The sequence below is a fragment of the Eurosta solidaginis genome, chromosome 1 (genome assembly GCF_040869045.1).
Source record: "Eurosta solidaginis isolate ZX-2024a chromosome 1, ASM4086904v1, whole genome shotgun sequence".
Classification (NCBI taxonomy): Eukaryota; Metazoa; Arthropoda; class Insecta; order Diptera; family Tephritidae; genus Eurosta; species Eurosta solidaginis.
In genome coordinates this window covers 392,705,292-392,718,815 of record NC_090319.1, presented here as the reverse complement: position 1 = coordinate 392,718,815, position 13,524 = coordinate 392,705,292, and the positions used below count along the sequence as shown (strand labels likewise).

The following is a 13,524-nucleotide window of genomic DNA, read 5'->3' as shown; positions in this document are numbered from 1 at the left end:
ATTTAGGCCATGTGCCAAATGTCTTAAAAGATGAAATTTTGGCAGTCCAAAGAAAAACGCTGACACATATTGTGCTAAATACGAATGTGTTAATGCGAGTTCATGCATATACATATGTTTTCGCAGATATAATTGAAGCTTTGCAGGCAGCAACAAAACAAAAGAAGGCGGAAAGGGAAAATTAATGCGAAAAGCGTGCGAAAAGAATTGAATTCACCAAAAATTAGAGCCTTTACCCTACCTTGTTTTGTTAGCTAAACGTCAAAATTTTAAATTATATCGGAAATTTTTGTCCCCACAAAAAATTTTTACACCAAACTTTTCCACTGAGGAAAATTTGACTTAAGACGGATTTATATAAAAGCTTTGGTCGCGTTGTTTGCAAGGCTTTTCCACTTTTTCGTTTTGAGGCGACCAAAGCGTTTATCTATATCCGCTTTTATTGGCACACAGCCTTATTGTCACACAGTATAAATTTACGGTATAAAATTTAAGACTAATTTTACTAATTTACTTGATTTGAATTCCAGTTTTAATAAGCTATATAAGTTATACATATGTGTTGTGTTTTTGCTGTAGGTATATACATAAGTTCGTGCCGTTTATAGCTTACTAGAAATTACAATGAAGCACAATAATTAAAAACATTCAAACTTTTCTATTGCGCTTGCACAATATTTATGTATATGTGTACTATATATTATTTTGTATATCATATTATGTCTCTAAACTTCATTGTATTGAATATGGATTTTTGGATATTTTGCGTGCAGGTGTGTGTTTTAGTGAATATTTATTTATGTATTATAATCAAAAAGTGTGAGTGAACATTTCCTCTAAAATCGATTCCGCGCCAAATTTTAGTACTCATATTCGTTCATATGTTGAAAATGAAATTGCCATAAGCATAAGATTTGAGACTACTTCATTTTTAGGATAATAAGATTGTTTAATTAAATTGTTTGGCAACTTCTGCTTTGATAATTGAGTTTCAGTTTAAGGTATCAAAGTTAGAATATATATAAATTTTTTTTTTTTTTTTTGAAATCGTTAAAAAGTTAGCGTCTAAAACGTAGATATGGGTTTTCGAAGTTCAAAATTGGAACCATCGTGATATAATTTTTTCATGAGTACTTAAAACGAAAAAGTAAAAATATGGCTTTGCTATTCTTTGTTTGCTGATTTGATTGAAATAGTTGTTTTGTCCAATTTTACATAAAAGGTAAAAAAAATTTCAGATATATGAACTAACTCCCTTAAAATACAAAAGAATTATGAAGCTTTCATGGCTCAATTATATTGTTGGCTCATCTCACCAGCTGATTTAATTTTTTCATTTCACTGGTATAGTAATTTACTGCCGTGGTGGTAAATTTAAAAAAAATAGTTTCACATCACTTTCAGTTATTTTTTCAGTAAATGCATCTAATTTAGCGCATTATTTTCCCACAACACACAAGAATTGCAGATTTTGAGAATCTGAACAAAGGTATGTTGTAAAGATGACCCAACCATATAGTTGAACCATGGAAGCTTTATAAACATACATTTTCATACGAATTTCCCATTATAAGAGCTTTAACCTATTTTATTTATGAATATGGGGGAAAGACTTGCAAAGAAAAAAATATTTATTTTTTAGTTTTTGAAACACGGTTGTGTAACAAAAAAGTTACGAAATGTCAAATATCGAACTTCAGCGTTTCGGAAGCAAAGATTTTACTTCTTACATTTGGGTATTTGAAAAAATTGTTCCCCCAACAAAAAGGGATTTTTCTGTTTTCGAAGTTGTCCTTCAAAACCATTTAAATAATAAAAAAAATAGCTACTTATATTACAAAGGCTCCAATTTCGACTTTTAAGGTCAATTATAATTATATCTTGCCCGCTAACTTCAAAAACGTAGAAATTATTTTTAATTTTTTTCCTAGTGCTCAATCTGTTCAAAAATATTTGATTGTTCCAATACCTAGCCGGGTGGTGCAGAGTGTAATGCTGTTCACATAGGCTCTAGAAAGTTTTTGTGGGCTGGTCATATAAAGAGAAAAAACCGTGCAGTTTTTTCAATGAGAAAAACGTTCATGGGATCGCCCCTCTGCCTGAAAACTTTTCGGGGGTTATCGCGACTTGTATTTTTTAATATTTTTATCATGGCATCATCATGCATATCCTTCTAACACCAGAAGATGCCAATTGATAAAAAACTCAAATTTTTACAATTCAAATCGTTTTTTATGCACAAATATTATTTTGCAGAAATACAAATAAGATAAGCTGTAGGACAGTGGAAAAACAAAGATAAGACCAAGAAAGTGAGAAAAATGAGACTGGGCTAAACTAAGACTACGTGCGTGTTTGGTTTTATAACTCCGAAATTTGTCTCTTCATTTAGCACAGTAAACTTGTGCAGAAAATTGTTACGCTTCATTTTTCCACTTTTTCAATACCTCAAGTTTTCTACCAACTGTTGTTGTTGTAGCAGTGCTATGTCCCATCCAATAGCCGCGACAACTCACAAATTGTCATCAATAACCTCTAATGGAAGTCCAAGGAAACGGGTGTTAGAGGTGTTGGTTGGTGTCATGTGGGGACACATTGCAAGTGGGACATACATTATCAGCCCAATTCTAAACAAAAATTCCGTGCGAGTTTTTTCCCTTCTCCCATTCCTCGTATTCTAAATAAAAATTCCTTGTGAGTTTTTTCACTTCTCCCTTTCCTCCTATTCTGAACAATGTTCGAAAAAGCGGAAACCGGATATGTAAAGCGGCAGAGAGTTTACAACAACAATGCTTCAAAAAATCAGAGCTTAAAGAAATTCATTGATAGCGAAAAAGAAATATGTGGACTATCAAAACTTTATTTTAAACAGATCTGGCTAACCCTGAAAACGTTTAGACGAACATGAAATAGCCGTATGATCAAACCCGATAGACATGGTTCCGTTTTTCTCTATCTATCCACCTACCTCCCTGCTGCATAACTCTTTCCATCCTATATGCTTTCCTCTATATCATCATCATCATCATCATCATCATTTATTGCAAAAATAGTATTAGTACAATAAGATCTAGGATCTTTTATAGTACAACAAAAAGATAAATCGCAATGTAAAAAAGAACAAAAGTCATAACAGACGGTTATGTAGGTTAAATTATCACATTAAACATAGAGAAGTATCGTAATTTACTAGTATCTAATATAAACAAATAATTAAATTCAATAACAAAACATTGTATACACTCATACATATTGATGGCGAAAACTCAAGAAGTATAATGGTTTCAACTAAAATGTGCATAAAGAACATTTTTAAAGTTGCTTTTATTTAGACTACTACGTACGGATACTGGAATAGAGTTCCATAGGCGAATAGCATTGACAAAGAATAGCCGTCCAGATGTTAGATAGTTATAAGTTGGTACTATTAGGTCATTGATTCGAGCAGACCTGGGGAATATTAGCTTATCATATAGGTAACTAGGCTCCTTATACATGATAAGTTGACAAAGGAAAATGCTGTTTCTAGCTTTCAGATATTCGAAGATTTCACAGCCCCGTAGACGCGATCTCCAGCTGGATATATGATCAAATCTAGCTAAGCCGAATACATAACGTGTAACATGATTAAATGCTACATCAATTTTATAAGCAGACTGGGAGCTCAGTTTACTGTACACTAGCTCAGAGTAGCAAATGATCGGCATAATCAATTGAATTGCAAGTTTTCTTCTAACATTGACCGGAGTATAAATAGCAGACATTCGTAAGTTTCTTAAGATATTGTATACTTTCTTAACCACCGAATTTACATGATCATCACAGGACAGCGTCGTGTTAATAACAAAACCAAGATTAGTCACTTTTGAAACGAGTTTGAGACATTTACTGGCAACGCGCAAGGGCGGAATACTTGAGAAACTTATTCGTTTTTTAGATATAGGCAACACGTATGATTTCTCACTGTTCACGCATAAGTCATTTTTCCTAGCCCATTCAAATATGGATGTTAAGTCATTATTCAACCTTGAGCATAAATATTCTGCACTTTCTAGTTTACCTTAATCGGCCCATTCAACTTCCCTATCCCTTTCATTATTCCGTAAATCTTCCCGTTTTTACTCTTACTCTTCTTGCTTTTGCTCTTATTCAAGTCTAACTATCAGTATTACCCTTAATTTTACTTACTTAATTGGCGCTTAACCGTCTAAACGGTTATGGCCCTCCAACAAGGCGCGCCAGTCGCTCCTTCGCTCCGCCAACCGGCGCCAATTGGTCACACCAAAGGAGTTTAAATCGTTTTCTACCTGGTCCTTCCAACGGAGTGGGGGCCGCTCTCTACCTCTGCTTCCATAGGCGGGTTCGGATAGAAACACTTTCTTGGCCGGAGCATCATCTTTCATTCGCATAACATGGCCTAGCCAGCGCAACCGCTGCGTTTTAATTCACTGGGCTATGTTGATGTCTGCGTATAGCTCGTACAGCTCATCATTAAAGCTTCTTCGGTACTCGCCCTCGCCAACGCGTAGAGGTCCATAAATCTTTCGAAGAACTTTTCTCTCGAACACTCCCAAAGCCGCTTCTTCTGCTGTTGTCATGGTCCATGCTTCTACCCTTAATTTTATCCTTAATATATTCTAACCCTTCCTGTAAACCTCTTTTTTCCAATTCCTCTCAGACCATTACCTTTATTCCCACTTTTACTCGCACTCTCCCTCTTCCTCTTGGTCTCTTTACTTTTCCCACTTCCCTCAAACTTCTTCCTTTTCTTCCTATTGCTTCTGTTTTCTCATCATTTTTCTGTCATGTTCCCGTTTCCTATATGTGAGATATATCGAGTTTGACTCTTTTCCGCATATTACATTGCCAAAGTGCTAAAAAAAAGTAGCAAAATAGTACCAACAACTTTCCCTTCCTATTACATACTTTAAAACTCATGACCGGATTATGAAGGCCGTCAAATTTTTGTTGTTGTAGTACTGAGACACCTGCCTGGTTTTATTTCATGGGACGGAAGTATTTGTTTTTTGGCTTAGAAGGTTGATATGTAAAAGCCATCGTTTAAATTTTTTGAACTTTTCAAGGTAAAGCACAAAGCTCAGAACATATACATATTTATACGGCACTTAAATAAAATTTCTATGAGAAAAATTTTGAACCTCAAAAATTATCCGTAGTAAAAATTAACCCCCATATTCATAAAAAAACAATATAGGTTATACTTAAAAATTTATATAGATCAATTTGTGGAGGGTAGATGTGTATGAACTTATGAACTAAGTAACGGAAATATTTAGAAAATTCGAAAAAAAATTTCGCTTAATGGACAAGTGGGTTTGAAATAAATTTTGCAATTGGAATGATCAACAAGATATTGAGGATATTTCTAGAACTTGGCGGATATTACAACCATAAAATTCTAGAGAGTGAAATAAAAATATAATCAGAACTGAAAATTAATTTTACTCAAATAAATAAAACTCAATTGACCGCACTGAAAAGGCGACGACCGACAAACTAGACAAGGTTCCTAAAAAGGACATTTCCGCTCCATTTGACAAATTGTACGAGCGTGCAAAGAAGTGTATGGTAGTGAAAGGAGAGTATATTGAATAATAAAAAAGGTTTATAACTTTTCTTCAGTTGGAAGGTCGTACTGGTGAAAGTCTAGCGAATCAAACTTTAAAGTTTCTTACTGAAGACTGTGGTTTAGATATTCAAAATTGTAGAGGACAATAAGGGTTAATCCGGCCATGAGAATAAACATATGCTTACAAGAAATTACGTAATGAATCTTGTTATGCAAAGATGTTGAAATCGAAATTTAAACCAATGTAAATATCACCTATAAAATATACAGTTGTAGGTAGTTTTTCGAATCAGATTTGTAAATTAATAACAAATCAGCTTGGAGGAGCCAAGAATTTTGAAATATTTATTAGTTTCAACTCTGATTCCGACAGCATCAACTGGATTTTCCTTTAATCCAGAATATAATTTACGCAGTTAGGCTTTTTGTTATCTGTTTGATGCACTATGGCACATCAGTGAAAAAAATACCTCAGCCGGACGACATTGTCATAATTTCTTATAAAATAGTAGTAGCAAATATCGACAGTTACAAAATCAACTTATTTCTCTTAATAAAATATTAACTCATAAAAATTTTAATTGAAAACTAGCTTGTTCTTGTTGTTGCTTTTCAAAAACAAAACAAGCTGCTAAGTAATAAAAAAATGTTTGCAAAACGTTCCACGTTGATTCGATATAAAAAATAAAAATTAAATTAATAATTATAGTAATATTAATAGTAAGTGTTTCGAAAGTATATTCACTTTCCGTTAGGAAACGTTTAAAATTATATTGATAACGATGTACGGTATCTGTAATATAGCCTTGATTTTTAATATAAAACAAATACTCAATTATCCTAGCAGTAGTCTCGTTAAAAATAACAAAAATTTCATATCTGGGCGCCAAATTCAAGATGCACTTAGCTGTATCAATGGTGTAAGCTGAAATGGAAATCGAATTTTTATTTAACCTTTCACATGGTGTTTCCAACATCGGTTTAGACTTTAATATCGCAGCAATAATGTTGCTAACAATATCACTTTTCTTTAATGGACATGTTGTTGCTTTGGCATATAAATTAGTTAAAAGTTGTGTAATTGGCGGTACGGAAATTTTAGCTTCCAAGTTTTTCTTTGCTGTTATAAGCGTAGGCTTTGTTTGTTTTAGGGTTAGTGGTTGTGATATTAGTGCGATTGATTGTTTTGATACATCCTTAGGTGTAATTAGAAGTGTTATATTATTAGTTATAGTTTTTTCCACAATTTTTAATATCAAATGGTGATTTAAATGATGAAGCAGTTTCTTGTTATATTTTGGTTGTAGTTGCTGCTGTTCTGATCCTCTTCGATACAGCTTTTTTATGAAATATTTGTAGCAAGCTTTCAACAACTTTAGTTACGGTTGAAGTTGCTTTTTGGGTTTTTTTAACTCAGCTTCCTCGTCCCGTTTTACTTCTGTGTAGCGTTCGCCTTTCAAAGATACTATCTTATTATCGCGATAACGTACTAACTTTTTCGGTTCGAATTTCGGTACCATTGGTTTATATTCACGCTGTGTAGCATTCTTATCAACATATGAGTATCTATGGATAAGTAAAAAATAATATAAACAAGTATGTCGCATCAATAAGCACGGATTATGTAACCTTTCAATGATACGATTTTTTAGCTCTGTGTCGTTCACAACAATATTTTTGCGTCCTGCAACAGTGATCGACTTTTCGGTTAGACTCTGCCCAGTTTCTTGGCGATGCAACAAAATTTGTGTTGCGCTGTCAATGTCTCCTTTGGCTATAGCAATACAATGCTTTACCTGAACGAAAAACGGTGAGATTTTAGTATTTATGGAGCACGACGGCATAAACTGAATGTATGAAAGTGAATTAGATGGTACAATGTGTACTAAGATCACAAATTGATTATAACTGTGACCACATAAATATTAAAAAGAGATATGATCGCCCTAGACGTTCAATGACAACCTAAGAATTAGATTAGCAACAGATCTCATGCAATGCGGCACATTTAGTTGCCTCAGTTGTGGTTGCGTTGAAGTCGGCGCTATATGTATTTAAAAGAATCGAAATCGACGACTATTACAGAACCACCGGAACCCCTATTAAGAACGTGTTCAAGAGATCTTCAAAACTAGTACTGTTCTTTATTACGATAGTTCTGCGCTAGCTCGGGCCTAGTGCGATAATCGGCAGGATTAGTAAGGTTTTGAGTTCTTAATATTTAACGTACCTCAACATAAGCTGTATCTGGAAACATTTCTTGCAAAACTTCAGCTTCATCCAAAAAATAATCGCAAGTGGAGCTATCAGTAGAACCCCCGTCACTCGTCTCAGACAAATGCTGGGAGCGTTTAGGGCCAGCCCCTCCGGTACCTCCATTCAAGAGTAAGTCATCTTTGTCGGAAATAGAAGAATTTCGTGCCCTTAGTTTTGATTCAGGAATTATGTCTGAAAGACTTAAGGAGCTGAAAGCATACAAATTATTTACATACGTTTATGCTAGATAAATTGGCCATTTTGCAACAAATCTGTATACTTCCGTGACAAAAACCAGTAACAACTAAAATCAATGCAATTTTACACGAGCGCTTAGAAAATGAGATCTCTGTGGAATGGACCATGACAATTAGTATAACTATACATCGGAGCATCATGAATGCCATTCTAACTCTACTTTGGCTATTATTGCTTCTTGTCACCATTTATCTACCACTTACTTGAGCGACAAATTTGCTGAACCATTACTACCTTGATTCTTTTCCATTTCATTTAGTTCACTTGCCAATTTGTATATCCAGTCGCATATAATACCCTGATCGATTGAAGAAAACTCGGCAAAGTAGGCACCCATCATCTCTACAAACCCTTCCACATCAAAACAAGGATCCTGCGAAGCTTCTTCCAAGATGGAAATTACGTACTGCAAGACTATTTCATCGACTACACTAAAGTCAGCTCCTGGAATGTGAGCGCTGACGAATTGGACCAAACTTCGTTTAACCATTTCATTTTGTTTCTCCATATTTGTCATTTTACTTTCACTTTAAATACCGAATTTAACTTTTAAACTTTCTCAAATTATTTGAAGTGGGTTTTCATGAATCAAACCAAAGTTAATGTTTCGAATTGCAAACAATTCTGTATACCAAGAAAACGACGACGCCTGAAAACGTCCCCTTCCTTTTTTATCGGCAATTTGGTCGGTAGGTACGCATATATGTACATATATATGTTTGCAGTACGACTTGCAATATTGTAGACAAAACTTCCTAATGTACTTTCGTTAATTTATTACTATACTTCCATTTCTTTGATGGCTAATTTAATTTATGGAAACTTTATCACAAATTTAACCAAATTTGGCAAGAAAAACAAAAAAGTAACTTCTAGAGACGTTTTATGAATTAATTTTCTTTTCTGTGCACTTTTCGCTACCAAACACAAATCGATAATATAATCGGCGAACCTTCAAAACGATTACATAAAAGGATAAAAAAAAGAATGCGTAAGGCCGCATTTATATTAAACTCTTGGTTCAACTATATCGCTATATCGTTGGCTCATCTACAAACCAATATGAATATCGGAAAAAAAGTTCACAATAGTAAACAGCCTCGATCACCTCTTCAATCACGGCTTAATAATTTTAATCATTTGCTAAATAGTAGCCGTGTTTTTTTACATGCGTATACGTATAACATATAGTTAAATGGGTTGCGATGAATAGTGAGCACACACCATTATCACCATAGAATTATTTTAGAGGTGAAACATAGACTAATATTTCAGTTACATCTGAGTATAATGCGCATTGAAATTTAGTACTACTAATTTTATGCGCAGCAATTTCAGAGGAGTACTTAAACTTTGACGATTAGCAGTCCATATAAAGTTTAAAAGCCCCGACACATAATCACTTTTTCATATAGATGAGTTTAACACAAGCTTATGCATTATGAGTAGATTGCACGCATTTTTATGGAGAACGGTAGAATGAGCCACACTGGCGCCATCTGATATTGAAAAGTAGCCATCTCCCAAATTTTGTTACAAGCAAAGCATAAGAAGAAGAATGTGACATTTGTTTTGGTTAAGGGTCTTGACACACTTTGCAAGTGAAATCATTTTCCCATTGGTTGGTAAATTTTCTACCATTTTTCGCAGGTAAAAATTGTAATATAACAAGTGAATACGACACAAAATATGTTAGCAAATATCTTTGTTGTAAGGGGATAATGTTTATACCAGGGCTTCGCGAAATTTTGTATGTGAATGGGCATGGCGTAATAAACTTCAATTGCCACGTCTGAAGTTCCTTCATATTTACAAACGCAACATCTTGGTTGATTGTGGCGATGTTATTGGAATGCATAAGCTTGTGTTAAACGCATCTATATGGAAAATGTCATTGCGGCACCGCCTGAAGTGTAAACGTCTATAGATGTTAAAAAACACACCTAATGTTTTTCAAACATTTTTGTGGACGACTGGTATATTGCGTTATTTACATATTTTGAAATGTTTGCTTAACTGGCTGCTCAATTTTAATCTATTAACTAGATTTTAGAAGTGGATATTAAAATGTAGTCTGGTTTTCTGTGGATACATTTAAGAGAAAAGCTGATTTAAAACACAACTGGGCCTTTCATGGCAGTTCAATTTAATAACCGCGAGCAAAAAACAAACCTATTCAAACAAACAATTCTATCGCCATTTGCGACAGCCGTTCTCCCTGTCAGCTTTTATTTGACAGGTAGGTATGGCAATGGAGGAATAGAAAGATTTTTCACTTGTACGAATTCACAATGGCCACCATGGTATAAATATTACCAGGTAAAACCATTTACTCTTCTTGGCGGCCATAATGGTTTTTTGATTTCTAAAAAAATTTTAAAATCACTCTCTTAAACTTTGTGGAAATTTGTTGGTGTGACATTTCATTTTTTATAATACCAAAAAAATAAAATGCTTATGAAATAAGTGAAAAAATATTTCGAAGTTTTGAAATCGGTTTTTATGTATATGGCGAAAAAATGAGTTACCAATATAATGGATGCCTCAACACGTGCTATTTTTGCAAAGGGAAAGAAGAACGAATGCTGGAGACCACACCTATTGATTTTTCATTCATCCTTTTTCACTTGGTTGATACGTCTTTAACCCTTAAATATGCTGAAACTTCCCTTTATAGGAGATCACCAGTCTAAAGTGTCCTCGCTACTGCCGAAAAAAATGATCTTGGAGATATTTTTGGTTTGTTTTGGTCCTTTTCCTCGTGGTTGGAAGATACATTTTTTAATTGGCGCTTAACCGTTTAAGAGATGCTGGTCGTTGCGTAACAAGTCACTCCAGCTAAAAGTCTTCCCCTACCTGCTTCTCCGAACCCAGTGGAGATCTTCCCATAACTTGCCATCAAAACGCTGTAGCTCTTGTCAGCTTAGCTAAACATCATCGTCCAGTTGGAGTATGATAGTTCGTGGAGGCTGCATTTACCGGCTGAACGGTCAAAGTCTGCCGCCGTGGTGTAGGGCTAGGGTGTTGGCCTATCCATCAAAAATATTTAAGAAAATTTGTATAAATGGTATTGATTGTCCCTCGGGATTACCTTGGCATCAAAAGTTCGTCCGAATTAGCAGATAAATTTTTGGGTCGGCACAAAACATGTATTTAGGTGAGACAGTTCGTAGAAAAACGAATACACGATAAGTATCCTTCGAATAACAGACACTATCTCGTTTAAGGATGGAAGAACATTTATCAACATATATCATTAAGAAGGAACAAGACAGTACTGTGTTAATTGGAATCTGGTGCATTCCAACAACCTTAAAAACATGCTTTTTCGTGAGTCACTGACCGGACTCGTATGCATTCCAGCAGTATAATCTTATGGGTCAGGCATCGGGCTGATTGGAATCCGGTGCATTCCAAAAACACAGGTCATGTTACTTTTGTATGCCTTGTGATGGCGTATTCTCATTACACTACTCTTAGCACTGCCGGATTCCCATGACATGCTGATTGGAATCTTGTTGCATTCCAACAGCAAGATTGGAATCCACTGCATTCCGAAATCATGCTGAGCGTTCCGCCAGTATAAGATCTCGGTATAAGATCTTATTTCTGCTCATATTTCTTATTATTACTATATCCTGAAATTAAAGTGTAATGTTCAATAATATATCTTTGTTTGTAATATAACATTGCTGAAATCTCGATATATCTTAAATTTTAACTTTTGAGTTCTATATTTATATATCTTTTATATTATTCAGTCGGCCATAGTTTGTCGTCGACTTTAAATAATAAATAAATAAATAAATATAGATTGGATGGAAAGCTGGACCTTAATCTCCTCAGTTATATACACCAAATTGTTATTATTAGTAGATATGTATCTCTTCCGTACACCTTGGTGGTAAGTCGGGTTTTTCTTCTCGTCGCGCAGACGCTGATACATTTCTAAACAATTTGTTGAAGAAAATTCCTCAGAAGAGGATCGTGGCCTGATTCTTCCTTTTGCGGGAAACCACAATACAATTCTTGAATTGAAAATTCTGGAATGCGGTTGACCGTTGAGATTTCTTATTTTCTGGTTATTTCCACCAATAAAACATTCGTTTGTAGATAAAATATCATAATATAATTGTTAGAACGCAAAAATATATGGTAATTCTATACGACAGCATGACACCGGTAATACGCGTCCAAAAATACCGAGAGAGGTGTCAGAAGACTCATATTGACCTCGACAACAATAATCCGAAGGCGGAAATAAAAATTTTAGATCGTTCAAAAGATATTAACGAAAACCCGAAAATGACCCCGGAGTGCTCCGAAACCGAGGGTGGGATCCACAGTATTTTTGCGTAGAACACCTTTCTGCATTGGCGGCCTTTGGCCGCGCTTATAAAAAATTACATTGGGTGGGTTCAACACCGGTTTGGAGACCAAAACTATATCCGCGGAAAACACTTATGTTCACAATTTTTTTTATGGGCACCACAAAATCATCAAAATTACAACAACCACATGAAAATTTTCAAAATTTCTTTTGCAAATATCTCTTGACATACCCAAAATGTTTTCACTCCGCTTTCGGATTCGCGATCCTGGATCCAAAACGCGTCTTTTGATACCCCTCTTGATATTTTGGACGTGTATTAAGAGTGTCATGCTGTCGTATAGAATTGCCAAATATATTACAGTTTGTTATATTTTTGTTATGAAAACAATACCAAAATATAAAAATAAAAAAGGACGTGTGGCACTCGGGGACTGCCGCGGTAAAGCTATTGCATATTATCAACCTATGCAATTATAATATTTATGCAACATTTTGTTTTCTTTGATATTAATTCAAGTTTTGTCTTTGATATTAATTCAAGTTAACCTTTTTAAGCGTGGTGACTGATAAGAAAACAATTTTTTTACTTTTATTGAATAAATGAGAAGTTAATATTTAACTTTCACTTTAACTTTAACTTTATTTTTAACTTTAACTTTCACTTTAACTTTAACATTCACTTTAACTTTAACTTTATTTTTAACTTTAACTTTAACATTCACTTTAACTTTAACTGTAACTTTAACTTTAAATTTAACTTTAACTTTAACCTTAACTTTAACTTTAAATTTGACTTTAACTTTAACTTTAACTTTGACTTTAACTTTAACATTCACTTTAACTTTAACTTTATTTTTAACTTTAACTTTAACTGTAACTTTAACTTTAACATTCACTTTAACTTTAACTTTAATTTAAACTTTAACTTTATTAACTTTAACTGTAACTTTAAATTTAACTTTAACCTTAACTTTAACTTTGACTGCGTGAAAACCTAACTCGACTTCCAATTTTTGTTCTGCGTGACATTTAGATTTGACGTTTGCACACATGCTTTACATTGTCGCAACGCATGCTTATACCTATA

The 13,524-nt window shown here is 34.2% G+C and overlaps 1 protein-coding gene across 1 annotated transcript; it reads right to left on the bottom strand.

The window, feature by feature from the left end:
* Positions 1 to 6,511: 6,511 nt before the first annotated feature.
* On the bottom strand, positions 6,512 to 9,018 carry LOC137238513 (CUE domain-containing protein 2). Its single transcript, XM_067763600.1, has 4 exons — positions 8,308 to 9,018; positions 7,821 to 8,055; positions 7,220 to 7,386; positions 6,512 to 7,156 (listed from the first exon to the last, which is right to left on the bottom strand). Exons 1-4 carry the CDS (start codon positions 8,619 to 8,621, stop codon positions 6,970 to 6,972), a joined length of 903 nt encoding a protein of 300 aa, XP_067619701.1. The 5' UTR covers positions 8,622 to 9,018; the 3' UTR covers positions 6,512 to 6,969.
* Positions 9,019 to 13,524: the final 4,506 nt, after the last annotated feature.